The sequence below is a fragment of the Apostichopus japonicus genome, chromosome 23 (genome assembly GCF_037975245.1).
Source record: "Apostichopus japonicus isolate 1M-3 chromosome 23, ASM3797524v1, whole genome shotgun sequence".
Classification (NCBI taxonomy): Eukaryota; Metazoa; Echinodermata; class Holothuroidea; order Aspidochirotida; family Stichopodidae; genus Apostichopus; species Apostichopus japonicus.
Genome location: NC_092583.1, coordinates 1,975,491 through 2,001,744, shown reverse-complemented (window position 1 = coordinate 2,001,744; position 26,254 = coordinate 1,975,491). Strand labels below are relative to the sequence as shown.

At 36.8% G+C, this 26,254-nt stretch overlaps 1 protein-coding gene across 1 annotated transcript; it reads right to left on the bottom strand.

The window, feature by feature from the left end:
* Nucleotides 1-6,530: 6,530 nt before the first annotated feature.
* Nucleotides 6,531-22,201, bottom strand: LOC139964568 (superoxide dismutase [Mn]-like). Its single transcript, XM_071966255.1, has 5 exons — nt 22,048-22,201; nt 16,273-16,522; nt 14,806-14,906; nt 12,977-13,140; nt 6,531-10,602 (listed from the first exon to the last, which is right to left on the bottom strand). The coding sequence occupies exons 1-5, from the start codon at nt 22,092-22,094 to the stop codon at nt 10,343-10,345; spliced, it is 822 nt and encodes a 273-aa protein (XP_071822356.1). The 5' UTR covers nt 22,095-22,201; the 3' UTR covers nt 6,531-10,342.
* Nucleotides 22,202-26,254: the final 4,053 nt, after the last annotated feature.

The following is a 26,254-nucleotide window of genomic DNA, read 5'->3' as shown; positions in this document are numbered from 1 at the left end:
GGGAATCCGAAATGTGCGTCCCAACTGAAATTTGAGAAGTGTCATTTTTGGGCCAAATTTGTTCATTTTGTAAGGCTATACCCTTATGATTTTTTTAAATTTTGGCCAAAATCGTGACTTTTTTAATTCTTTTCAAAACCATGCCTGGGTTCGATGGCGCCCTTCTGATTACCTTCCAGTCAATAATAATCTCATAATCCGTCCCTTTGTTGCAAAAATTGACCATTAATATGAAAGAATTTCGAATATTATTTTAATATTGAAAGGGCCTAAAACTCCATTCAATGCCACTTTTAACTTCATGAAAAGTAGCTTATGGGCTACGGGAATCCGAAATGTGCGTCCCAATTGAAATTTGAGAAGTTTCATTTTTGGGCCAAATTTGATCATTTTGTAAGGCAATACCCTTATGATTTTTTTAAATTTTGGCCAAAATCGTGACTTTTTTAATTCTTTTCAAAACCATGCCTGGGTTCGATGGCGCCCTTCTGATTACCTTCCAGTCAATAATAATCTCATAATCCGTCCCTTTGTTGCAAAAATTGACCATTAATATGAAAGAATTTCGAATATTATTTTAATATTGAAAGGGCCTAAAACTCCATTCAATGCCACTTTTAACTTCATGAAAAGTAGCTTATGGGCTACGGGAATCCGAAATGTGCGTCCCAACTGAAATTTGAGAAGTGTCATTTTTGGGCCAAATTTGATCATTTTGTAAGGCTATACCCTTATGATTTTTTTAAATTTTGGCCAAAATCGTGACTTTTTTAATTCTTTTCAAAACCATGCCTGGGTTCGTTGGTGCCCTTCTGATTACCTTCCAGTCAATAATAATCTCATAATCCGTCCCTTTGTTGCAAAAATTGACCATTAATATGAAAGAATTTCGAATATTATTTTAATATTGAAAGGGCCTAAACTCCATTCAATGCCACTTTTAACTTCATGAAAAGTAGCTTATGGGCTACGGGAATCCGAAATGTGCGTCCCAACTGAAATTTGAGAAGTGTCATTTTTGGGCCAAATTTGATCATTTTGTAAGGCTATACCCTTATGATTTTTTTTAAATTTTGGCCAAAATCGTGACTTTTTTAATTCTTTTCAAAACCATGCCTGGGTTCGTTGGCGCCCTTCTGATTACCTTCCAGTCAATAATAATCTCATAATCCGTCCCTTTGTTGCAAAAATTGACCATTAATATGAAAGAATTTCGAATATTATTTTAATATTGAAAGGGCCTAAAACTCCATTCAATGCCACTTTTAACTTCATGAAAAGCAGCTTATGGGCTACGGGAATCCGAAATGTGCGTCCCAACTGAAATTTGAGAAGTGTCATTTTTGGGCCAAATTTGATCATTTTGTAAGGCTATACCCTTATGATTTTTTTTAAATTTTGGCCAAAATCGTGACTTTTTTAATTCTTTTCAAAACCATGCCTGGGTTCGTTGGCGCCCTTCTGATTACCTTCCAGTCAATAATAATCTCATAATCCGTCCCTTTGTTGCAAAAATTGACCATTAATATGAAAGAATTTCGAATATTATTTTAATATTGAAAGGGCCTAAAACTCCATTCAATGCCACTTTTAACTTCATGAAAAGTAGCTTATGGGCTACGGGAATCCGAAATGTGCGTCCCAACTGAAATTTGAGAAGTGTCATTTTTGGGCCAAATTTGATCATTTTGTAAGGCTATACCCTTATGATTTTTTTAAATTTTGGCCAAAATCGTGACTTTTTTAATTCTTTTCAAAACCATGCCTGGGTTCGATGGCGCCCTTCTGATTACCTTCCAGTCAATAATAATCTCATAATCCGTCCCTTTGTTGCAAAAATTGACCATTAATATGAAAGAATTTCGAATATTATTTTAATATTGAAAGGGCCTAAAACTCCATTCAATGCCACTTTTAACTTCATGAAAAGTAGCTTATGGGCTACGGGAATCCGAAATGTGCGTCCCAATTGAAATTTGAGAAGTTTCATTTTTGGGCCAAATTTGATCATTTTGTAAGGCTATACCCTTATGATTTTTTTAAATTTTGGCCAAAATCGTGACTTTTTTAATTCTTTTCAAAACCATGCCTGGGTTCGATGGCGCCCTTCTGATTACCTTCCAGTCAATAATAATCTCATAATCCGTCCCTTTGTTGCAAAAATTGACCATTAATATGAAAGAATTTCGAATATTATTTTAATATTGAAAGGGCCTAAAACTCCATTCAATGCCACTTTTAACTTCATGAAAAGTAGCTTATGGGCTACGGGAATCCGAAATGTGCGTCCCAACTGAAATTTGAGAAGTGTCATTTTTGGGCCAAATTTGATCATTTTGTAAGGCTATACCCTTATGATTTTTTTAAATTTTGGCCAAAATCGTGACTTTTTTAATTCTTTTCAAAACCATGCCTGGGTTCGTTGGTGCCCTTCTGATTACCTTCCAGTCAATAATAATCTCATAATCCGTCCCTTTGTTGCAAAAATTGACCATTAATATGAAAGAATTTCGAATATTATTTTAATATTGAAAGGGCCTAAAACTCCATTCAATGCCACTTTTAACTTCATGAAAAGTAGCTTATGGGCTACGGGAATCCGAAATGTGCGTCCCAATTGAAATTTGAGAAGTTTCATTTTTGGGCCAAATTTGATCATTTTGTAAGGCTATACCCTTATGATTTTTTTAAATTTTGGCCAAAATCGTGACTTTTTTAATTCTTTTCAAAACCATGCCTGGGTTCGATGGCGCCCTTCTGATTACCTTCCAGTCAATAATAATCTCATAATCCGTCCCTTTGTTGCAAAAATTGACCATTAATATGAAAGAATTTCGAATATTATTTTAATATTGAAAGGGCCTAAAACTCCATTCAATGCCACTTTTAACTTCATGAAAAGTAGCTTATGGGCTACGGGAATCCGAAATGTGCGTCCCAACTGAAATTTGAGAAGTGTCATTTTTGGGCCAAATTTGATCATTTTGTAAGGCTATACCCTTATGATTTTTTTAAATTTTGGCCAAAATCGTGACTTTTTTAATTCTTTTCAAAACCATGCCTGGGTTCGTTGGTGCCCTTCTGATTACCTTCCAGTCAATAATAATCTCATAATCCGTCCCTTTGTTGCAAAAATTGACCATTAATATGAAAGAATTTCGAATATTATTTTAATATTGAAAGGGCCTAAACTCCATTCAATGCCACTTTTAACTTCATGAAAAGTAGCTTATGGGCTACGGGAATCCGAAATGTGCGTCCCAACTGAAATTTGAGAAGTGTCATTTTTGGGCCAAATTTGATCATTTTGTAAGGCTATACCCTTATGATTTTTTTTAAATTTTGGCCAAAATCGTGACTTTTTTAATTCTTTTCAAAACCATGCCTGGGTTCGTTGGCGCCCTTCTGATTACCTTCCAGTCAATAATAATCTCATAATCCGTCCCTTTGTTGCAAAAATTGACCATTAATATGAAAGAATTTCGAATATTATTTTAATATTGAAAGGGCCTAAAACTCCATTCAATGCCACTTTTAACTTCATGAAAAGCAGCTTATGGGCTACGGGAATCCGAAATGTGCGTCCCAACTGAAATTTGAGAAGTGTCATTTTTGGGCCAAATTTGATCATTTTGTAAGGCTATACCCTTATGATTTTTTTTAAATTTTGGCCAAAATCGTGACTTTTTTAATTCTTTTCAAAACCATGCCTGGGTTCGTTGGCGCCCTTCTGATTACCTTCCAGTCAATAATAATCTCATAATCCGTCCCTTTGTTGCAAAAATTGACCATTAATATGAAAGAATTTCGAATATTATTTTAATATTGAAAGGGCCTAAAACTCCATTCAATGCCACTTTTAACTTCATGAAAAGTAGCTTATGGGCTACGGGAATCCGAAATGTGCGTCCCAACTGAAATTTGAGAAGTGTCATTTTTGGGCCAAATTTGATCATTTTGTAAGGCTATACCCTTATGATTTTTTTAAATTTTGGCCAAAATCGTGACTTTTTTAATTCTTTTCAAAACCATGCCTGGGTTCGATGGCGCCCTTCTGATTACCTTCCAGTCAATAATAATCTCATAATCCGTCCCTTTGTTGCAAAAATTGACCATTAATATGAAAGAATTTCGAATATTATTTTAATATTGAAAGGGCCTAAAACTCCATTCAATGCCACTTTTAACTTCATGAAAAGTAGCTTATGGGCTACGGGAATCCGAAATGTGCGTCCCAATTGAAATTTGAGAAGTTTCATTTTTGGGCCAAATTTGATCATTTTGTAAGGCTATACCCTTATGATTTTTTTAAATTTTGGCCAAAATCGTGACTTTTTTAATTCTTTTCAAAACCATGCCTGGGTTCGATGGCGCCCTTCTGATTACCTTCCAGTCAATAATAATCTCATAATCCGTCCCTTTGTTGCAAAAATTGACCATTAATATGAAAGAATTTCGAATATTATTTTAATATTGAAAGGGCCTAAAACTCCATTCAATGCCACTTTTAACTTCATGAAAAGTAGCTTATGGGCTACGGGAATCCGAAATGTGCGTCCCAACTGAAATTTGAGAAGTGTCATTTTTGGGCCAAATTTGATCATTTTGTAAGGCTATACCCTTATGATTTTTTTAAATTTTGGCCAAAATCGTGACTTTTTTAATTCTTTTCAAAACCATGCCTGGGTTCGTTGGTGCCCTTCTGATTACCTTCCAGTCAATAATAATCTCATAATCCGTCCCTTTGTTGCAAAAATTGACCATTAATATGAAAGAATTTCGAATATTATTTTAATATTGAAAGGGCCTAAACTCCATTCAATGCCACTTTTAACTTCATGAAAAGTAGCTTATGGGCTACGGGAATCCGAAATGTGCGTCCCAACTGAAATTTGAGAAGTGTCATTTTTGGGCCAAATTTGATCATTTTGTAAGGCTATACCCTTATGATTTTTTTTAAATTTTGGCCAAAATCGTGACTTTTTTAATTCTTTTCAAAACCATGCCTGGGTTCGTTGGCGCCCTTCTGATTACCTTCCAGTCAATAATAATCTCATAATCCGTCCCTTTGTTGCAAAAATTGACCATTAATATGAAAGAATTTCGAATATTATTTTAATATTGAAAGGGCCTAAAACTCCATTCAATGCCACTTTTAACTTCATGAAAAGTAGCTTATGGGCTACGGGAATCCGAAATGTGCGTCCCAACTGAAATTTGAGAAGTTTCATTTTTGGGCCAAATTTGATCATTTTGTAAGGCTATACCCTTATGATTTTTTTAAATTTTGGCCAAAATCGTGACTTTTTTAATTCTTTTCAAAACCATGCCTGGGTTCGTTGGCGCCCTTCTGATTACCTTCCAGTCAATAATAATCTCATAATCCGTCCCTTTGTTGCAAAAATTGACCATTAATATGAAAGAATTTCGAATATTATTTTAATATTGAAAGGGCCTAAAACTCCATTCAATGCCACTTTTAACTTCATGAAAAGCAGCTTATGAGCTACGGGAATCCGAAATGTGCGTCCCAATTGAAATTTGAGAAGTTTCATTTTTGGGCCAAATTTGATCATTTTGTAAGGCTATACCCTTATGATTTTTTTAAATTTTGGCCAAAATCGTGACTTTTTTAATTCTTTTCAAAACCATGCCTGGGTTCGATGGCGCCCTTCTGATTACCTTCCAGTCAATAATAATCTCATAATCCGTCCCTTTGTTGCAAAAATTGACCATTAATATGAAAGAATTTCGAATATTATTTTAATATTGAAAGGGCCTAAAACTCCATTCAATGCCACTTTTAACTTCATGAAAAGTAGCTTATGGGCTACGGGAATCCGAAATGTGCGTCCCAACTGAAATTTGAGAAGTGTCATTTTTGGGCCAAATTTGATCATTTTGTAAGGCTATACCCTTATGATTTTTTTAAATTTTGGCCAAAATCGTGACTTTTTTAATTCTTTTCAAAACCATGCCTGGGTTCGTTGGTGCCCTTCTGATTACCTTCCAGTCAATAATAATCTCATAATCCGTCCCTTTGTTGCAAAAATTGACCATTAATATGAAAGAATTTCGAATATTGAAAGGGCCTAAAACTCCATTCAATGCCACTTTTAACTTCATGAAAAGCAGCTTATGGGCTACGGGAATCCGAAATGTGCGTCCCAATTGAAATTTGAGAAGTGTCATTTTAGGGCCAAATTTGATGATAAATTCGATCTAAATTTTGGCCAAAATCGTGACTTTTTAAATTCTTTTCAAAACCATGCCTGGGTTCGTTGGCGCCCTTCTGATTACCTTCCAGTCAATAATAATCTCATAATCCGTCCCTTTGTTGCAAAAGTTGACCATAATCATGTAAGAAATATCGAATATTATTTTAATATTTAGAGGGCCTAAAATTCTATATAACTATTTCACATAGGATTACTATCTTTTATCTCATTCCAAACTCATGCGTGGGATCAGTGGCGCCCTTCTGGTTCTGCATTGGGGATGACAACAAATATTTTACAAAAGAAGACATCTCTGTGACAATTATTTCATTGTATTAGCAGAGTATTTTTACCCCCATTTCCCTTGAATAGAAAACGAAAATGTTAATTAAATATGAATATTACAGAGAGGTAAAAAAAAAAACAATTACCAAAATGGTCTTATATCCAAATTTTAACTACTCCCTGAAAACTTTGTGTACTATTTCAATTTTATAGTACTGAGAAGATAGAGGCAATATGAAAAGTTAGTACTGTTTAATCTTACTATTTTATTTCATTTTAGTCTAATGAATGAGCTATATCATATTTTAACTCTCTCCTGGTAGCCCCAACTTGACTTTTAAGAAAGCATGTGAAATATTAATTTACGGGGCCATCTTATCCAAACATGAAGGTTCCATGAAGTTGCTGTGATAATTGCCATCAAATCACCTCAAGCCAATAAACTATCGCTCATGAGTCCCAAATCCAGCCAACATCTTTGCTGTTTCACAAGTTGGTTCAATAATTGAGGGAAAAAAAGAAACAGGGGGAAAGTGAAATACAGGGAAAGTGAAATATGATTGATTTACCATTACAAATAAATATATTTATAAAAACAAGCAGATTAAACTGCTAAGTAGTATTCATTATGGAAATTCGGCCTCTTCCCAAAACCTGTCCAACCCCTTCCCACTCCTAAAGGCTAAATGTAATAAATGCTTGTAACTATGCAAAGCAATGAAGGTGGATCAAGTTTTCTTGCAAAGAAACTTTTGCAAAACATCTATTTATTATTTGTTTAACGTTGCTAGGTTTTTAGCTAATAATGGTTCTTCATGTACAATAGGGAAAGTCGTAAGTACTGAAGTTGGACGTGATGAATGACAAATCACCAAATCGGCGACATAACCGTAAATAATACAAATTCTGATTTAAGAAATTAATTCTCAGTGCTTAAACACAAAAGAAAGAAAAAGAAAAAGCAAAAATCAGACTCAATAAGTTTTTTAAATTTAAATTTGATCAAAGTGAAACCAAAGGTATTTTCAAGAAATGTTTCTACTACAGTGAACATGATGAAGACTTAAAGGTTTCAGTTGGGCTACATTTCAACATTCCAAACCAAACCATATCTGATGTGGTTCTACACAGCACTGGCTTTTAAGCAGGGATGAGTATGGGGTAAAAAAAATTACAGAACTTTGCAAAAATTGCGGTATAGGCTCCAGTTTGCGTATGCTACAGTGTTAGGAAAATAGTTTTTGTCCCCGAGGTAGAAAAGAAATCACGGATATTCCGCGAATTTGAGGGAAAATCTCATGCCTGTTTTAAGGCAACTGCCTCAATACAGTTTGCCTAACCATTGCAGATGCAACGCCTTTTGAACCGTTCAACCTCATGGTCTAAACATCCATGGAGAGAATGACTAACTACCCTCCCCCAATCCCTCCCCATCTTTTGAAACAAGTAGTATTTTGAGCTAAAACAATTTCCCAAATTAGTTATCACGAATACACAATAGGGACATGTTTGGATGTACTGTTTGTCGACAACATTCAAGCATTGAAAAATATACAAATTTGATCTCGTAAAATACATTTATTTCTGCATGCTTATTCTTTCCGTAACCACAGTTATGCAAGGAATGACTTTGTGACTAACTTGATGAATTTGGGTTCTGAGAAGTAGAAACTTTCAGTAACATTTCGATAAAATTTGCTAGAGCCAGCACACATTACATTGAGTAGAGTAAGTTTATATTTCATGATACAATAATCTCTTAAAATTAATAACACATTTTTTTTAACTTTATACATATCATCACCAATGAGAACAAAAGCAGTAAATTTGATCATCTTCGAAAATTGAACAAAAAAACCCAAAATGAGTAAACCATAAAAAAAAATCAGACCAATACCGTTTTACCCTCAGACTTAAACATGGAAGGAGACGCAAACCCAGTCATCATTACATAGCTTTGTGAATAACAAATAGTCAAATACCACAAACACCTACAGTAAGGCAAAATTTTTGTTTCATTTGGGAAATATCCTAGTGTTAAAGTGATCTTTTGGAACTGTAACTGTGTAAATCTGTGGCTGTCACAGTACCACAATGGTTCTGGGAACCGTTTATTATCTCTTTACCTTTCTTTTCATATTTTCAAGGTAAAAAGTTAAGCGTTGACACTAAAACAAAACTAGTGCCATCACTAGGAGGTTCAATATCTTAAGCTTCAGCATTTGCAAAACACATCTCCATTACAGAAAATAAACATTGCCGGAAAATAAAAATAAATCATAAGCACAACATACAAAATAAATTGCAGCACATGTGGCTTAATGATGTCACATTTAGACTTGATCAAGTCTTCTGCCTTATATGTGAAGAAACATTATATTCGTGACACCTCACCTCCCAAATGGAATAAGATTTTTCTTTTTAATATCTGTTTAGGGGTGTTGTTTATAACAGTTACCCTCTTTCTCTTTAGACAAAATTGCAGCACATGTGGCTTAATGATGTCACATTTAGACTTCATCAAGTTTTCATCCTTATATGTGAAGAAATATTATATTTGTGACACCTCACCTCCCGAATGGAATAAGATTTTTCTTTTTAATATCTGTTTAGGGATGTTGTTTATAACTGTTACCCTCTTTCTCATAGATCAACAATGATATTTGGGAGTTTGTGTCGCCTTCCAAACCATTTAATGAAAGAAGATTGAATGATCATATCAAACATAAGATTTTCACAAGATAAATAAATGCAGAATAAGAATAAAGTGCTTGGTTAAATTGGCCAAACACCATATCTCTCACTTTTCAATTTCCTATGTTGGAGTGTAGATTTGAGGTATAAGGGCGCCCGACGGGTTTTGAACGTTGTTACTTAAAAAAAAACCATGGCGACATTCACGCCCATAGCATGATATTATTTGTTAACTCTTTATAGTTATATTTGGTTAATATACATTTTTTCCTCTAGATGCGGGAACGTTTAATAGGCCAAAAAACTTTGTGAATCAGATTTTTCTTTTTAATATCTGTAATAGGGATGTTGTTTATAACAGTTACCCTCTTTCTCATAGATCAACAATGATGTTTGGGGGTTTGTGTCGCCTTCCAAACCATTTAATGAAAGACGATTGAATGATAATATCAAACATAAGATTTTCAAAAGATAAATAAATGCAGAATAAGAATAAAGTGCTTGGTTAAATTGGCCACAACCATATCTCTCACTTTTCAATTTCCTATATACTAAGTTAGATGGACATTTATCCTAGCACTCCTAAATTCAATGGAACGAAATTTCAATTAAAGAGATTGCACTTTGAACCACTTGGAATTTATGGCCAATCTATAATTAGACTAATAAAAATAATTCTCTGGGCGAAAAAAAACACAACTTCATCGGTGATTTTAGCATAATATAGTTTAGGATCCATCATTAATATTACGCAAGAGCTGGAACAAAGTAAATCCAACCTTAAAACAAAAGAGTGAAAACAAGCACATAAAAAAAAAAAAAAATTCCCATGACTATGCACCTATGACTTTACACCTAATTGCTCCACCTTTTGGTAGAGAGTTTAAAAAACTTCGGTTATCAAATGTCTCGAAAAGGATATTTCAGAAACAATTTCAAATTTCAGCGGGACGCTTAGATTATGATGGTATTTAAATATAAATTTACATGGGCTATAAATATCCTTTAAAAATGGACCAATGAGAGCTACTGGCTACTTTATGAAGAATAAAGAAGCCAGATTTGTACCAGATATACCTGAAGTACTTTCAATCTAAGATTGAGATTTCAATCCATTCAATTAAGAGAGAAAAGCCAAAGGTGCCTTACAACTCGTCGTGTCCGGAACCCTGCTGCCACCAGTCGGAGAGTTTCTTCACCTGATTCCAATCCACCGCTTTCCACCAGTCCGCTACATGTTTAGGTCGACGGAGCTGATGCTTAAGATAATATGCATGCTCCCACACATCTAAGGTAAGAATAGGGTATAAGGCGTCTGTCAACGGGCTCTCCTGATTGGCTGTTGTGGTGATGTGGAGGTGGAAACTGCCATCTGGAGAAGGCTCTTGGTTGAGCCAGACGTATCCTACGATAGAGAAAAAGAAAAATGCACACAGGATGATGAAAACTTGGTTCTTTGCATTTTATAGAAAAACACTTTCAGGACACTGAAAACAGCTAAAATATCTTGGACATTGTTTGTTGGTCAATGTATGTGAAAATTATAAGACAGTTTAGGGTCAATGATGTTATCTCTGAGCAGTAAAAAAAAGACCTTGTAATAGACAAAAGAACTAAACATTTGGGAAAAATTCCCAGTTGTCACAAGTCCTTTTTATCATTTGTAAAGTCGACAAGAATAAAAATGAAAAGGCTTGAAACAGAGGTATGGCTTTTTTCCACCTTTTTTACCAAACAGAAAATTGATATATATATATATATATATATATATATATATATATATATATATATATAATAATCATAATAATTTCGAGTAGGTTAGCATCATGTTTGATCTCTAGAGAAGGCAAATATGTCACAAAAACAGAACTAGTATTGTTTGATATAGGTGACAAACGCCAACAGTGGAATTACGACTTTCCTTACCGGTTTTGAACCTCTGGAAATACAATCAGATTCCATAGCCTAGTGGTTAGGGTATGGGAGCTGATTGTATGTTCCAGTAGGTTAGCATCATGTTTGGTCTTTAGGGTAAGGCAAATATTTCACCAAAACAGAACTAGTATTGTTCGATACAGGTGACAAACGTCAACAGTGGAATTACGACCTTCCTTACCGGTTTCGAACCGCTGGACATACAATCAGATTCCATAGCCTAGTGGTTAGGGTATGGGAGCTGATTGTATGTTCCAGTAGGTTAGCATCATGTTTGGAGAAGGCAAATATGTCACCAAAACAGAACTAGTATTGTTCGATACAGGTGACAAAAGCCAACAGTGGAATAACGACCTTCCTTACAGGTTTCCAACCTCTGGACATACAATCAGCTCCCATAGCCTAGTGGTTAGGGTGTCTGCATATAAGCTGGAGGCCCGGGTTCGAACCCGGTGGAGGCTGGAAGATTTTTCACTGTTCTGGATTTTCCAACTCACTACGATTTCAATTATATATATATTCATTTGGCTTTGTCGTTTACCTCCATTTCATTAACAAAGTCTGTCCAAAAGTATCTCTTTCCGGATCCGGCTTCAGGAATCACAAATGATTTCGAGTAGGTTAGCATCATGTTTGGAGAAGGTAAATATGTCACCAAAACAGAACTAGTATTGTTCGATACAGGTGACAAAAGCCAACAGTGGAATAACCACCTTCCTTACCGGTTTCGAACCTCTGAACATACAATCAGCTCCCATAGCCTAGTGGTTAGGGTGTCCGCATATAAGCTGGAGGCCCGGGTTGGAATCCAGTGGAGGCTGGAAGTTTTTTCACTGTTCAGGATTTTCCAACTCACTACGATTTCAATTATATATATATTCATTTGCCTTTGTCGTTTACCTCCATTTCATTAACAAATTCTGTTGAAAGCATCTCTTTCGTGATCTGGCTTTAGAAATCACAAATGATTTCCAGTAGGTTAGCACCATGTTTGTCCTCTACAGAAAGGCAAATATGTCAGCAAAACAGAACTAGTATTGTTCGATACAGGTGACAAAAGCCAACAGCACCTTCCTTACCGGTTTTGAACCTCTGGACATACAATCAGCTTCCATAGCCTAGTGGTTAGGGTGTTCGCACATAAGCTGGAGGCCCGGGTTCGAACCCAGTGGAGGCTGGAAGTTTTTTCACTGTTCTGGATTTTCCAACTCACTACGATTTCAATTATATATATATATATATATATTCATTTGCCTTTGTTGTTTACCTCCATTTCATTAACAAAGTCTATACAAAAGTATCTCTTTCCAGATCCGGCTTCAGGAATCAAAAATGATTTCCAGTAAGTTACCATCATGTTTGATCTCTAGAGTAAGGCAAATATGTCACCAAAACAGAACTAGTATTGTTTGATACAGCTGACAAACGCCAACAGTGGAATAACCACCTTCCTTACCAGTTTCGAACCTCTGGACATACAATCAGCTCCCATAGCCTAGTGGTAAGGGTGTCCGCATATAAGCTGGAGGCCCGGGTTCGAACCCAGTGTAGGCTGGAAGTTTTTTCACTGTTCTGGATTTTCCAACTCACTACGATTTCAATTATATATATATTCATTTGCCTTTGTCATTTACCTCCATTTTTAAGTGTAGGCCAATGGAGAAAATTACCCAAAGTATATTCTCTCGGTGATGTTTCTACGCAATTTTTCTTAATACTCTGCTAATTAACATATTTTCAGATTGGTGATACCACACTTGATCTTCTTGAAATCCTAAAATGTTTTAATATTTTTTTGAAAGAAAACTTTGTGTACAAAGTTTTGCTCATAGTTAGTCTCTTACCTGAACCAAAGAGCTTTAAGGCCTCAGCTGTAAACTTCTCTTTAAATTCTTCAAAACTTCCAAAGGAATTGTTGATGTCGTCCAACAGAGATCCTGTAGGAAGACGCGTTTCATTGCGGGCGTTTGGAGACATGACAGCGAAATAAAGGGCATGATTCAAGAACCTGCAAATAAGGAATTGAAGAATTAAGGTTTTCTCTTCTTTTTTTTTTGGGGGGGGGGTGTTTCCTAGGTCAGTAAGACATACATTGGTGCATTCAATATTGATTATCTACATGGGAATAATATATGTCAGGATTAGCAAGCAAAAGTCCTAAACGAAGTTATTGTTTATCTACACTTGGAACTGTCAAAAGTTCATGGTATTAACAAACTTCATAAACAATGAAAGGCTTGGCAAACTTCCCACTGTTAAATGGCTATTCAGTAGCACAAAAAAAATAACAGATACGTTGAAATCGCCAAAATGTTCGAAAACCTGACAAAAAAATTTCAAGGAAATATTTTGGCGACTTTTGGATTATTTCTATATGCACATATGGGGTGTTCATAATTTTGTGACATTCATTGTGTTCACAAGCTTTCTGACGACAAAAACTAAAGCAATGCAAGCCTTCGCATAAATTTGCTACTATCAAGCCATGCTTCTTTTTGCTTGCTTTACGTGAGAACACCCCTGGGTTCATGTCAATGACATATTTCGTCTCTCATTCACTTGGTAAAGTTACGTTATAGAACAATGCTCGTAAGTGATACTCCAAGAGTGGAAACGACCCCCAACCCCGGGACCCCCCCACCCCTTAGCTGGACTTTCCGACTGATGAAGCCAGAAAATATGGATGAATGGTAACTGAAGGACATGTAACCTGATGATCTTGACCGCTCCATAGAGTACACCACTATACACTAATGGGTGGTAGAATGAGAAGGAATGAGGTTGACCCTAGGTGACCGGCTATGTCACCTCTGGGAGTTCAGTGTCAAAGGTTACCTGGTGGCTGCAGACAAGCTACAGCAAAGCAGTACAGATGTCGTGAGGAGCAAGGGCGGCGGAAGCACTTTTAATCTGGGGGCGCACCGAAGTCGAAGGGCACTTTACAGAAATTCGATTGGACTGATTCAGCCTGATATTTAGTACCCTTTACAACTCTTATTGTATTATCTTATTTGCATATACACATCACTCCATCAAGGAAAATTTGCATACTAGCACTGCAATATCCAATGTGCAAATTGGGAAACAAGGAACAAGTTTTCCTCGAGACAAACGCAGCTGAAGATGAACTAAGAGATGCATGTAGTATAGGCTACTGTATAAAGCTCATAGTCCTATACATTCAAATCGATCCAAGCTCTGCAGTGTAGCAACAACAACAAAAATCACCTTCTTTCACTGTTCTATGTTTACAAGTTGATGTTTGATTGGCGTACCCATTCAGGTACTTATACAAAATGCTAATTGCTAAAGTAGGAATCTGCCAAATTAGAGTTTATTTCTTGTTAGGAGCTTAACAAATTTTTTCCATTTGAAATAGCTTTGAGTTTGACCCACAGAAATTCATTAATAGTTCTAAATTAGGATTAGATCTCTTACTGAAATATCGCTGACCTAATAAGGTGATCAAGAGTACACTCTTTATGTAGAAAAAGGGCACATTTTTAACCTGAGGAAAAGTGGGGGGGCACGTGCCCCCTGTGCCCCCCCCACTGGTTCCGCCGCGCTTGGTGAGATGTTCGGTGGGAAGTGAAGCAAAATAAATTACCTTCCTCAACGGCTGATACACACAGACTGATAAAACTGTTAAGTACTGGTTATCGCCGACACTCACCCACCACCAAAATCTTGAACAGCCTTCCTGTATTTTATCGGGATGGCATCGACATCGGAAATGATATCCACAAGGGACATGGATGCTAGATCATCAGTAGTCTGGACAAAAGACAAGAAAAATTAAACATTTAAGAAATTTCAACAAATCTGAAACTCTGGGGTGGCCCTCATTCAACAATTAAAGGTAACCATTTCTTGGTATTAACGAGGATAAAACAACATATCTGAAAGGATGTGTTTTGACTGTAACATTACACTGAAATTAGTGAAATAAAATGCCATCAATTTTAATTACTGTAATTCTTTACTCCTATTTCTACATCCATCATTTTCAGCATTCTATTTCCTTAGTCATGATTTCTGACGCCCTAAATTATGTCGCTATACAGATATTATTCCCCGTGTTCTGCATCCGACATATTTAGCATTTAGTTGTTTAAGTTACCGAAATTAAGTCCTCTCAGATCAAAATTAATCTAACAAGATAGTCAAAGGTCTTTAAAACCTATAAATCAGTACATCCGACTTTACCAATATTTTATGGAAATCTAAATTAAGTTTTCTGTCAAATCATTCAGTAGGTTCTTACCTCTGTTCATTCACCTGTATCCATACATTTTTTTATAATATATTGCAACTGATATTCTTTTCTGAAAGCATATCCTTTGTCAAATGCATCTAGTTTCTTGGTAACATTTACTCATTTTTTTCACCATCTTTCATGAAACACAATTTCTTCAATTGATGTCAAACCTTAGACAGTTCAATTCTTAATTACCTCCATTTTGTATTCACCTAAACATATCAATATTTTGTTCACACTACAAATCACAGTCTCGGTAAAACCCAACCCCGCTGTAACATCCATGGGTATTTTACGTTAAGTTCTCTATTCGTCGTTATTTTACCACTCTGGTTTGTAAAACAAACATGGATGTCCCCCGAACAAACCTGAACCTAGAAAAATAAATGAAGGTTCTTACCAACTGTTAAGTGGTTTGGGGTAATAACTTCAGGACAGTGTTACTCCATCCTTTTCTTCTTTTAGTATCCAACTGAACAAAATGCCACTGCATCCTTTTTCAATCACAAAACATCAAGCCTTCATCAACAACGTCTACTACCTTCCAACACTATAACCGCTATCCTATAACACAACCTAGGCTTCTCCCTTTCCTTGTCTCTCGTTATTACCTTAACTCCTCACCTCACAAAAGCCACAGCCCAACTGCCATAAACCCTTCTACCTTCCTCTCCTCACCTCTAGCTCTATCCTTTAATCCAATTATCAAGTCTTCACATGTCTAAGTAATCCCAGCTTTTTAATCCCCTTAAGCTATCCCTAGGACATTCTTAAGCAGCTTTATTCTCCTTGCAGATTTTCATAACAACAACACTCCCATGCATTGTATTAGCAATCAAAAATCAAAACCTGAGTAAGGTAATGGTTCGCTAAGGTTCGTACCTCTTTTCTCCATTCCTCTAGCTTGGCATTGATCTTCTTCATGTAGCCCATGTGATGTCCCCTATGGTGCACCCGTAGAGTCGCTTCGTCAATGTAGGGTTCCAGATCCCCGTATCCATACTCGAGCTCTGGAAATTCATACTTTTCCGAAAACTTCTCAAAGCCTTCGTAGGGAGCCTTGCCGGTAACCGCTGAGATCAAAACCGTCAGGAAAAAGCCAATGTTCATGGATGTCAACATATTTGTCTTTCTAGAAAAGAGAAAACAGATTTTTATGTTAAATTTGATGAATAATTTGTCAGATAATACTAGGCCTATTTTACAGTACATAGCACACTTCAAATTCAGGAAAATCTATATTTCAGATCAAATTCTGCTGGCCTCCATATGGAGCTTTGATGGTGACTACTGTCATAGGAACAGTCAGGAAGATGCCATTTAGCGACGGGTAAAATTCTGTAAAGTTGTAGAATAATAAAAATCAGATATTTACAACTCAAACTGGATGAACAATGGCAGGGGTTCATTTATCCGTTATCGCGTCGCACAGTTTTTTGTACACAGGAACCATAGTAATAGTAATAATAATAAAAATTAGTCTTATATAGCGCAGAATCCAACCTAAAGGTTGCTCAATGCGCTTTACAGATGTGTGTAGCATGATGTGTGTAGCATTTAGAAAATAAGTAAGTTTTAATAGCACGTTTGAATTGTTCAAGTGAACCATTTTCCCGCAGATGGACTGGCAGCCAATTCCATTAGTGCGGGGCAGAACAGCAGAAACTGCGATCACCAAAGGTTCTTGTGCGTGTCACAGGAACAGTAAGTTGATAGAGGTATTGGGAATGAGTAGGTCTATCCGTTGTTCACTCTTGGATAAGGTCGTGAAGACATTCGAGCATACCATACTTCAATGCCCAGAACACCAATATCAGAATTTTATAGTCAATCCGAGCGTTAACTGAAAGCCGGTGTAGATATTTTGTAAGGGAGCATTCAGAGCTTTTGAAACTGCTATGCAAACTTTTCAGTTGGCAGCTCTCATATTTGACATCTGTTACTCCTGAAATCAAGCAGTATTAACTATGTCCACGCAGCTAGTGCAATCTTTTAGCAAGAATCAGGGAATAATTTACTTTTCAAATTTTGTGTAGCAGTTTTGAAAGCTATGAAATGTTGTCTCTTTAAAATACTACTGTCGCTGTGTTTTATACATCTTTGGGCTTGTAGAGCAACTTGGCCACTTTGCATAGCGTATCACAATTCGATTAGTGATGAATTATTTCCTGATTATGATATCCAAGTCTGTATCTAATCTGTATAACTTTACTGTATATAATGACTACCCTCATAAATGATGGATATTAAACTAAACAACTGAAAGAAAATACTAACGACAGTTGACATACCCTGTATATGCTCAGATATGAATCAGATTACAATCCAGCAGAACTTAAAACTGTGTTATACAGGCGCTTTAAAAGAGAGTTCTGTGAAGTCAAAGTTAACTTATGATTCAAAATATCAAACATTGTGGTTCATTTTGGTTGTTAAGCTTGCTTCTATAGTGCTCACTGTCAAAGTAACATTCTTAATATTTAAACTTAAGAAACAGTCTACCCTCTACAGCACTGTACACTGTCTCTGAACTCGACTTCTTCAGTTTGAATGAGATTCAGTACAAATTTGACAAAAGTATGATAAGGCATATATTTTTTGCAAAATGAAATAAATTTTCGTGAAATAAATTACTGTTTCTTTGGCGACAACATTTACAGATGACTCAGGTATGTTTAACAAACACAGTGCTGGTCTGTAAGATGTCAGGAGATTCAAAATGCACACCCTAGTAAATGACATTCCCCAGTTTGGCTTTATATCCACATAGCACATCAGCTACTGTAGATAGGAATAAGGCCTAGGCTGTACTGTAATATGCCATTTTGGATGTGTAGTTTACCCTTCATGTCAAAATAGAAGGGGGGGGGGGGTGGTTCAAGACCATTTCTCTAGATTTATATATGCCATAAAAGCTCACCTAAATGTTTGGTAACCCTCTGCATGTCTCAGATATCAAACAAAATGGTTATACTGTCAGGGAAAGGATCAGATAGGTCATGTTTATTGTTGAACCCAGAATGAGGTTTTAAAGGGTGTGAAGACTCGCGCAAAAAGAAACGTCTAATGGCGGTAATCTGACCTAGTTTCGAATGAGGTGTAACAGAAGTGTTAAACACCACCATCGATCGCAGAAAATACACACACACACAGCTTGCTATTATCGGTAATTAGCCACTAGGGTACAGTCAGTACATACAGCTGCGGTCAATACCCACAGCACAGTGTTCAAACAATACAGCGATGGACATCTCAGGTCCAGCTAAAGATAACAAGGTACCACAGTTCATTACTGTACTGTCTGCATTTTGTAGCGACACGAACAAAACGTCACTTGCAAGCAACGGAAAGTTAACTTTTTCAGATGGCCGCACGCGGTTTGGGGCGAGTCTTCAATGCCTTTAAGGAGATGTTCCCTTCCTCACTAATCGATGTCAAAATACTGTTAGTATTTCAGTTAACAAGGTACTGTAACCGCTACCTGAAGCCTACTCGCTTAGAGATCTAATGCCACCGGGCCTACACTATTGGCTGATGCTACATTCATACTGTAAATGCCAATTGAGATTCGAGATACTGCAGAGGTTAAATAAATTTTTAGCTATACTTTCTCTCGACAACTATGTTCTAAATGATCCTCCGACGACCCAGTCGCCCCTGTCTATTTCAATTGACCAACTCAACTCTCCAGTAAATGGCCTAGGCGTGTGAGGCCTAGACGTGTGAGCTGTATATTAGTTAGCCTGTATACAGCATGTACGAGCGAAAGTCACTCTGCAATGACACCAGTGGTTGGCTGTATGCTACTGCCTACCAGAGATATTATCATATTACGCAGCGAGACAATCAAACGTTATGTAAACACAGAAGTCCAGGGTACAAAATGATGACGTAGTCAGAGCATGTGAAAGCTGGCCATGCTTCTGGTCCTTAAGGTAAAATGTAATATGCACAAAGAAATGTAATAAATGTCTAAAAAAGGCGACAAAAGGCGCGACCCAGGTAAGTCAAGGTAGATATACAGTTTATGGCCAAAATATAGCAGCTTTGCAACTAAAGCACTAGCGCGAGGTAGATCTACCGAATAAATATGATGCAGACTAGACACACAATTACGGACTAATAAGTAAGGCAATACAAATATGAATGTAGTATCCACCCTGTCCTTTAACAACTATCTTAATGAGATAAAAACAGGGTGAACAGGCCCTGAGTAGCTGCAATGTCTAAAGTAAAAGATATGTATAAGTTATGTTATCAGTGTTATAACTGTTATCAGTATCTTAAAGATGAACGATAGTGATTTTTCACCATCGACGAAAAAATACGATTTTATTCAAGAGTATTCTAGTTGGTTTCCATTTTACACATGTGAAAATTCAAGTCAATCCGATGTTGGGGAAGGCTTAAAAAAAATTCCTAAACTCGTTGATTTTTTAAACAAAAATTGGGCTTTTCGCGAAAAGCGATATGATGATCACGTGATCTACAGTGACATGTGACGTCATTATGATGATAACAACGTGAGCTCGGCGTAGTGTACTTCAGCAGTGTGCACTTAGTGTGTAAGTTTAGTTGCAACCTACTCTATATTGGACTCGACAAACAACGTAAACCACTAGCAAAATCCAAGAAATTGCGTTGTAGTGGGATGCAACAGAACGAATGTGGACTCTACAATAAGTTTTTTCAATTTTCCAAGCGGAAAAAGTAGTGAGATATATCGGAAACTCTGGATACGATTTGTGAGGAGAACCAGGAAAGACTTCATCGCACCAGGAGTTTCTCATGGCAAGAATGTGAAAGTTTGTTCTGCCCACTTCACAGAAGATGATTCTCGGGCCCAATTGAAATTTGCGTGTGGCAAAGTCACTAAAGTAATAAAAGTTTGAAAGATTGATGCTTTTATGCCGCATTATTTATATATATCCCGATAAATGCAACAGTAAGTGTTGGAACTGGAAGACATGTCAGACGTGAACAACCTAATGACTATGTGAGGAGAGAATCCACTTGCAAATTTCAATTGGGGCATGGACGTCGCTTAGGCAGAGTTTTTTGGGGCAGAGATGTGTTCATACCCTCCAAACCACTTTAAATGTAATACGAATAGGAAATGTGTGTATGCTCGAGCGAAACAAAACATCGTGTAAGTATTACTTACGGTAGCGCACACTGTCACTTATGTTTGCACAGTGTGAAAGTACCGTTTGCGGACCTACGTGAAGTTGGGCTAGAATACGATTCCTCCTGAAGCCCAAACCATGAGGCATGCATGTGAATAAACGCAATAGGCATTGCATGTAGTGAGAAAATTGTTCGAGCTAGACTAACAACTCGATTGAATTCAAATGCGGTTGTATTTCAAGCTCAAAGAAACCTTTCTGTTGGATTTAATGACGCACAGAACAAGGAACGTTTATGTTTTACAGTAGGCCTAGTGCATACAAGCGAATCTACTTTGTTTAGAACTTTGGATTTTCTTTCGGATGTTATACTAATCTACGTTTGAGACTATCATCACTATTGTTATTGTGCCAGTTTGACTGGTAAGTGAGCACATTCATACATCACTCTGTATAAAACCCGCCAAAAACGTGATCTTGAGATTTACGTTACTTTGGGTCAGCTTGCGAGTTACCTCTTCAGATATTGGGAAATCGTTGCGAAATCGCCGCAAATTTCGTAATAAAAAACTTGTAAACACGTGGTGAAGAAATCAAGAAACACTATGATATTCATTATCTATTTATGTCTTGAACATTACGCCGGAAAATAACAGTTATGCTGACACGAATTGCACGCACAGCTCCGTACTGAACAGCTCACAACAGAAAAGATCATCACAGTGACGTCATTCACTGACCAGAGGGCTGTTCAAGGTCGTTGCAGTGTTTGCAAATTCCTAAATTACGGAGGCGAAAAAACGATGTTTTAATTCCATTTTTTATAACTTTCCGGTGTGCTATTTGGAAAATTAAAAAAATATGTTGCTTGGTAACATATAAACTACATTATATATGAAAATGAGAGATTTTTTTTCTGTCACTATCGTTCTACTTTAACTGTCTGCAGACTGTGTGGAGAAGAGAGTGAGTGCATGGTCAGAGTGACAGAGAGTGAATGACCACAAGTGTGTCCCTTATATACCAGCCCAGGTACTTCAATGGTAACCTAATTATAGCATGTGTATAGAAACTTTATCAAGTGCTACAGATGGAAAATTCCATCAATGCAATCTGGATTCTCTAGCCAGAGGCTGATTAGAGGGGGTAAATAAACAAAACAAAGTTGACCAGTATTATATGGTCACTACAATACCAAGCCAATTGCTGTGGCCATCACGTTATTGTCAGAACCCATACATTGGAAACTACTTTTCCACTGCCTAAAGCTGGTATAGTCTACTATGAATCCTCTTGCCACCCACAGTTCTCCTTGACCTAGTTCGAAGCTTACCATGTATGCTTACGCTATACCATACTGTAGTAGGCCTATATACTATATACGGTAAATATGTAGGCTAGAGTGTAGCCTATTTCCTAAGACCTAGTCTAGGACATAGCAACACAAAACTTGCAAAGACGCAGGATCAAACAGTCTGATATCATTTCCAAAAGCAGAATCGATGGTTCGTACTATCCTTATCAACCTTACCTGTTATTATGAAAATACTGGGAGGAAGCAAACCCCGATTGTGACATCAAAATTTACTTTGACGGTCCGATACTTCATAACAGTTATTTTACTCTGAGTCGTACACGTTCGTTGTGTGGTATTATATACTACCAGGGTAGCCACTTACCGTACCTGGCCGAGGTCAAATGATCTCTCCTATGTTACACGATAAGCTCATATTGCGAAATACTCGATATTCACGATATTACTTCTTTAGTTTTGCCCATCAATTTCTATGGTTTTTCCGCACAGAAGCATTGTAATTCTGCAGCTAACAGAATGAACGAAAAGTTGTGAGTGTGTCTGAAGGTAAGGAAGGGTGAGGAGGTGGAAAACCAAAATCCCCACACAAGGCTTATCCCATACCCATGTCCCGTAACTGTTTTCGTTCAGATGTTTTACCCTCTAAAATTTAGAGGCCTATATATTAAACCAGTGGTTCTCAAAGTGGTCCCTGCCGCCCCTGGGCGTTGGGAAGTCTCAGGGGGAGCTACAGGGTACACGGGGAGTAGGGGGCGTTGGCACTGATTTGGGGGTCCCTGACGATTACGACACAACACTGCAGTCATTTAGGGCACATTAAGGCATCCAGTCGGTCTGGAAACCAAAAAAATAACTATTGTTGAGAGAAAATTCATCATCTTGTAGGAAATGTAGGCTATTTTTAATTCCTATATATGCATATCTTCGGACAGTCTGAATGCTCCCTTGAGCGGGCGACTATGAACGGTAGGTCGAGGGGAGGGGTAGGGGGAGGGGGCATTGGGACAGTTCAAGATGGTCGAAGGGTGCGGTAGCCTTCAAAAAAGTTTGAGAACCACTGTGTTAAACGAAGAGAGAAAAATAAAGAAAATAAGGTGACGTCTATTTTGGCAGAGTCTGGACTAAAACCGTTGCAATATAAGCTCCCCAAAAGTTCGCAATTAAAATTTCAAGGCGGCGGCGATCGGGAAACATGGAAAAAGTGGCGATAGATGTTCATACCCTGGGAAACACGCACACGCCATCTCATGTGTGACCAGAATACTGAAGCGCCTAAAAACAAGTGAGGGCCTACGGGTATATGCGTTTCAGTCTATCATCGGATAACCCGGATCTTGTGTATAAAACTAATCCAACTGTCACCGCGTATGTTCAATGCTAACTTCGTAGTTTATTGGTTCAATTCGCGTTCCATACTACTTTTGTCCTATCAACAGTCAGTATAGTACACGTCCACACTTCACTGGTAGAGCTCGAATCCAGCCTTATGAATCAAATTTAATTACTTATTCACACAAAACAGTAAGCAATTAATAGATGCAATGAGACGTAACAATATAAGAAACGTTCATATCTACCGCAATGAACTTGTGTCTTGTCTTCTGACAGGAGTAAACCATGCATACATATAGACTTAATATAGTATTTGCCTACAAGCTATGCATCAAATCCGTCTCTAAGACCAATACATCCAATATAGTCTATAATCAACATATTTACGTAAATAACGGTTTATTTTATTGAATGAATATATACTTGTATTTCTTAACAGAAATTCTCTTCACCAATAATTATAACGATCTCATCGCAATGGCGACTGTGACAAAATGAAAAGCCAGTGATCCGTCAGACTAGAATAATTTTAACAATATCTTTCTAAATAAAAGAGATTTCCGTCTGAGCCTATAATTTCAAATGCAATATCATTTTAAAGAGGAGTGGAAGAAGGGCGGTCTGGCGGTTGATTAGGATGATGCTTAAATAACTCCAAACTGACGTAGAACAATTGTGTGGGGATTCAGAACCACCCTAAATTCGTTTTATGAGATGGTACACTGTGTAAGAGTCAGCATTCGGTGTGCCCGACTGCGAGGGGCATGCATGGCAGACTATATCCACTACATTTCACATATTTGCTAGCTGGTTTACTCTTTATTTCTTAAATTGTTTAACATATACCAATCAAGAAAAAAAAGAAGAATTCAAGATATATATATATATATAAATTCAAAGAATATATATATATATATATAGGCTATATATATATATATATATATATAATCTTCATATATATCCAACTCACTACAATTTAATATATATATCTACAAATACAAATATAAATTTATATTTACAAATATAAATATATATATATATATATATATATATAAATATATATATATATATATATATATATATATATATATATATATATATATATATATATATATATATATATATATATATATATGCTTTACTGATACCGTTAACAACAACACACGAATTTTTTTACCTATAACCTATAATTTGTACTCTCGGGAATGAATTTAGCGCGAGGGAGGCGGTTGTAATCCCCACCCTCAAGGGAAATAGACCAAGTTCATCATACAAACTATTTCATCGAAGACTGACAGAGAAATCTGTGATGCTCACGGTCTTCTAACAACTCGTTTGGTTTCTGTACGGAATGGACGCGTAAAATGTATCGACGGCGAGTCTGTTAAAAGACTAAGTATCGCGTTGGGGCCATCCATCATAACTTCGCACAATTATTGTAGGAGATTCCCTAGGTATAGCCTCACGTGTGTGGTAAATATATTTAACAACAAGGGAGGACACTATATTCGGTGCTATGTCACGTCCATCGATCGCAGTGTACCGTCATAGTCACGTGATTTTGGTGAAATAGGTATCTACATATAGATAGATTGCAGGGAGAAGTCAAGCATGAACTATAGCATTACATAGTCCCTCCCAGGGCAGCTTTCTCGGTCTGCAGCCAACCAAAAAAAAATTAACTCATAATTCATTATACGAAATGAGGTGTTTGTTTTACAAAGTGGTGTACCCGTCTGGGAACAAGTAGGAGGGGGGGGGGGCGGCCTGAAGCCCCTGTGATGTAAAGCTTGAAAACAAATATAGTTATCATTAGCCTGACTTTAACAAACGTCCTATGTTATGCAAGCTGTCGATTACATTAACAACTATCTACCAAGGACATTATAAACATTAGCAGACGCTTTCACAATCTCTAAGAAAGAAATTCAAACATCCTCAACACTACATTGTACTGTTGCTAAAATACCACTCATATTCCTCAATTTTTATACAACAATAATTGTTAATATTACATGGAATTAGGTACATTCACGATACATGCATGAGAGACAGCTTCAACTGGAAAAACAATAAAGTTTGTCACTTTATTCTCTGACTTTCGGCCCATTATATCCCTTCCCCACCCTTATAACTACCTCCTTCCCCCTTTGTCTTAACCAAACGATTTAATTTAACAGTATATATTTAACACTTTTATAGGATAATTTTAATATTGTTTTATACCTGCCTGAACTATTAAAGAAGAAACTCTCATCTTATGATAAAGTTTTTATTCTTTACCTTTTGTCTAATGTTTCTACATAATTATACCAAAACTGTTAAACTAATTTCCGATGTGTGTAACCTACACCTTACCCCACGTGGGATTCGGATAGTCACGGGTCGCAGTCAGTTCATTTGTATTTAGGGAAGTTATATTTGTTATGATGAGACGAGAGAGAGAGAGGGAGGTGGAGAGAGAAGGGAAAAAAAATCAAGCTCAGTCTGTTTTTCTCGCAAAGACAGCTCTGATCTTGTTATTTTCACAAGGGATGCACACAAAAGTTTTTTCGATCAATTTTTGCAAAGCGATGACAGTTGAGTATTTATGGGGGAGACGCAAGGCTCCAACCCGTTGATTGTCCCGCCTAAAAGAGGCGTGATTGCGCGGCATTTGGTACACCGACCAAACAAAGCCTACTGGGCGAGAATTTATGTGATTGCTTTACCAGATGGAATTCACGGTCTCTTTTACTAGAGTTGGGTTCTGAACGAGCCAGGAAGATATCAAGAAAACACGTCGAGCGATTGAAGACAGTCCATCAAGAAGTTTGTTCTTACACAAATGACTTTCCTTCGCTCGATGCATGGAGTGTATTTGTCTGAATGTGCGTGTGTCGATCACACAATAAGGGATACTGTATAAATTCTTGACGCTATACAGTGACAGGACGGGTGTGGTTAAATCTATAAGACCCTTGCAAAATAATTTGCAGAAAGAACTTTATGCTGGCCAGTGAGAATGAAATGCCAAGAATATTAGCTTAAATGAAATGCAAAACCAACTACACATATTTGGGTTAATATAATAATTAATATAGCCTACATA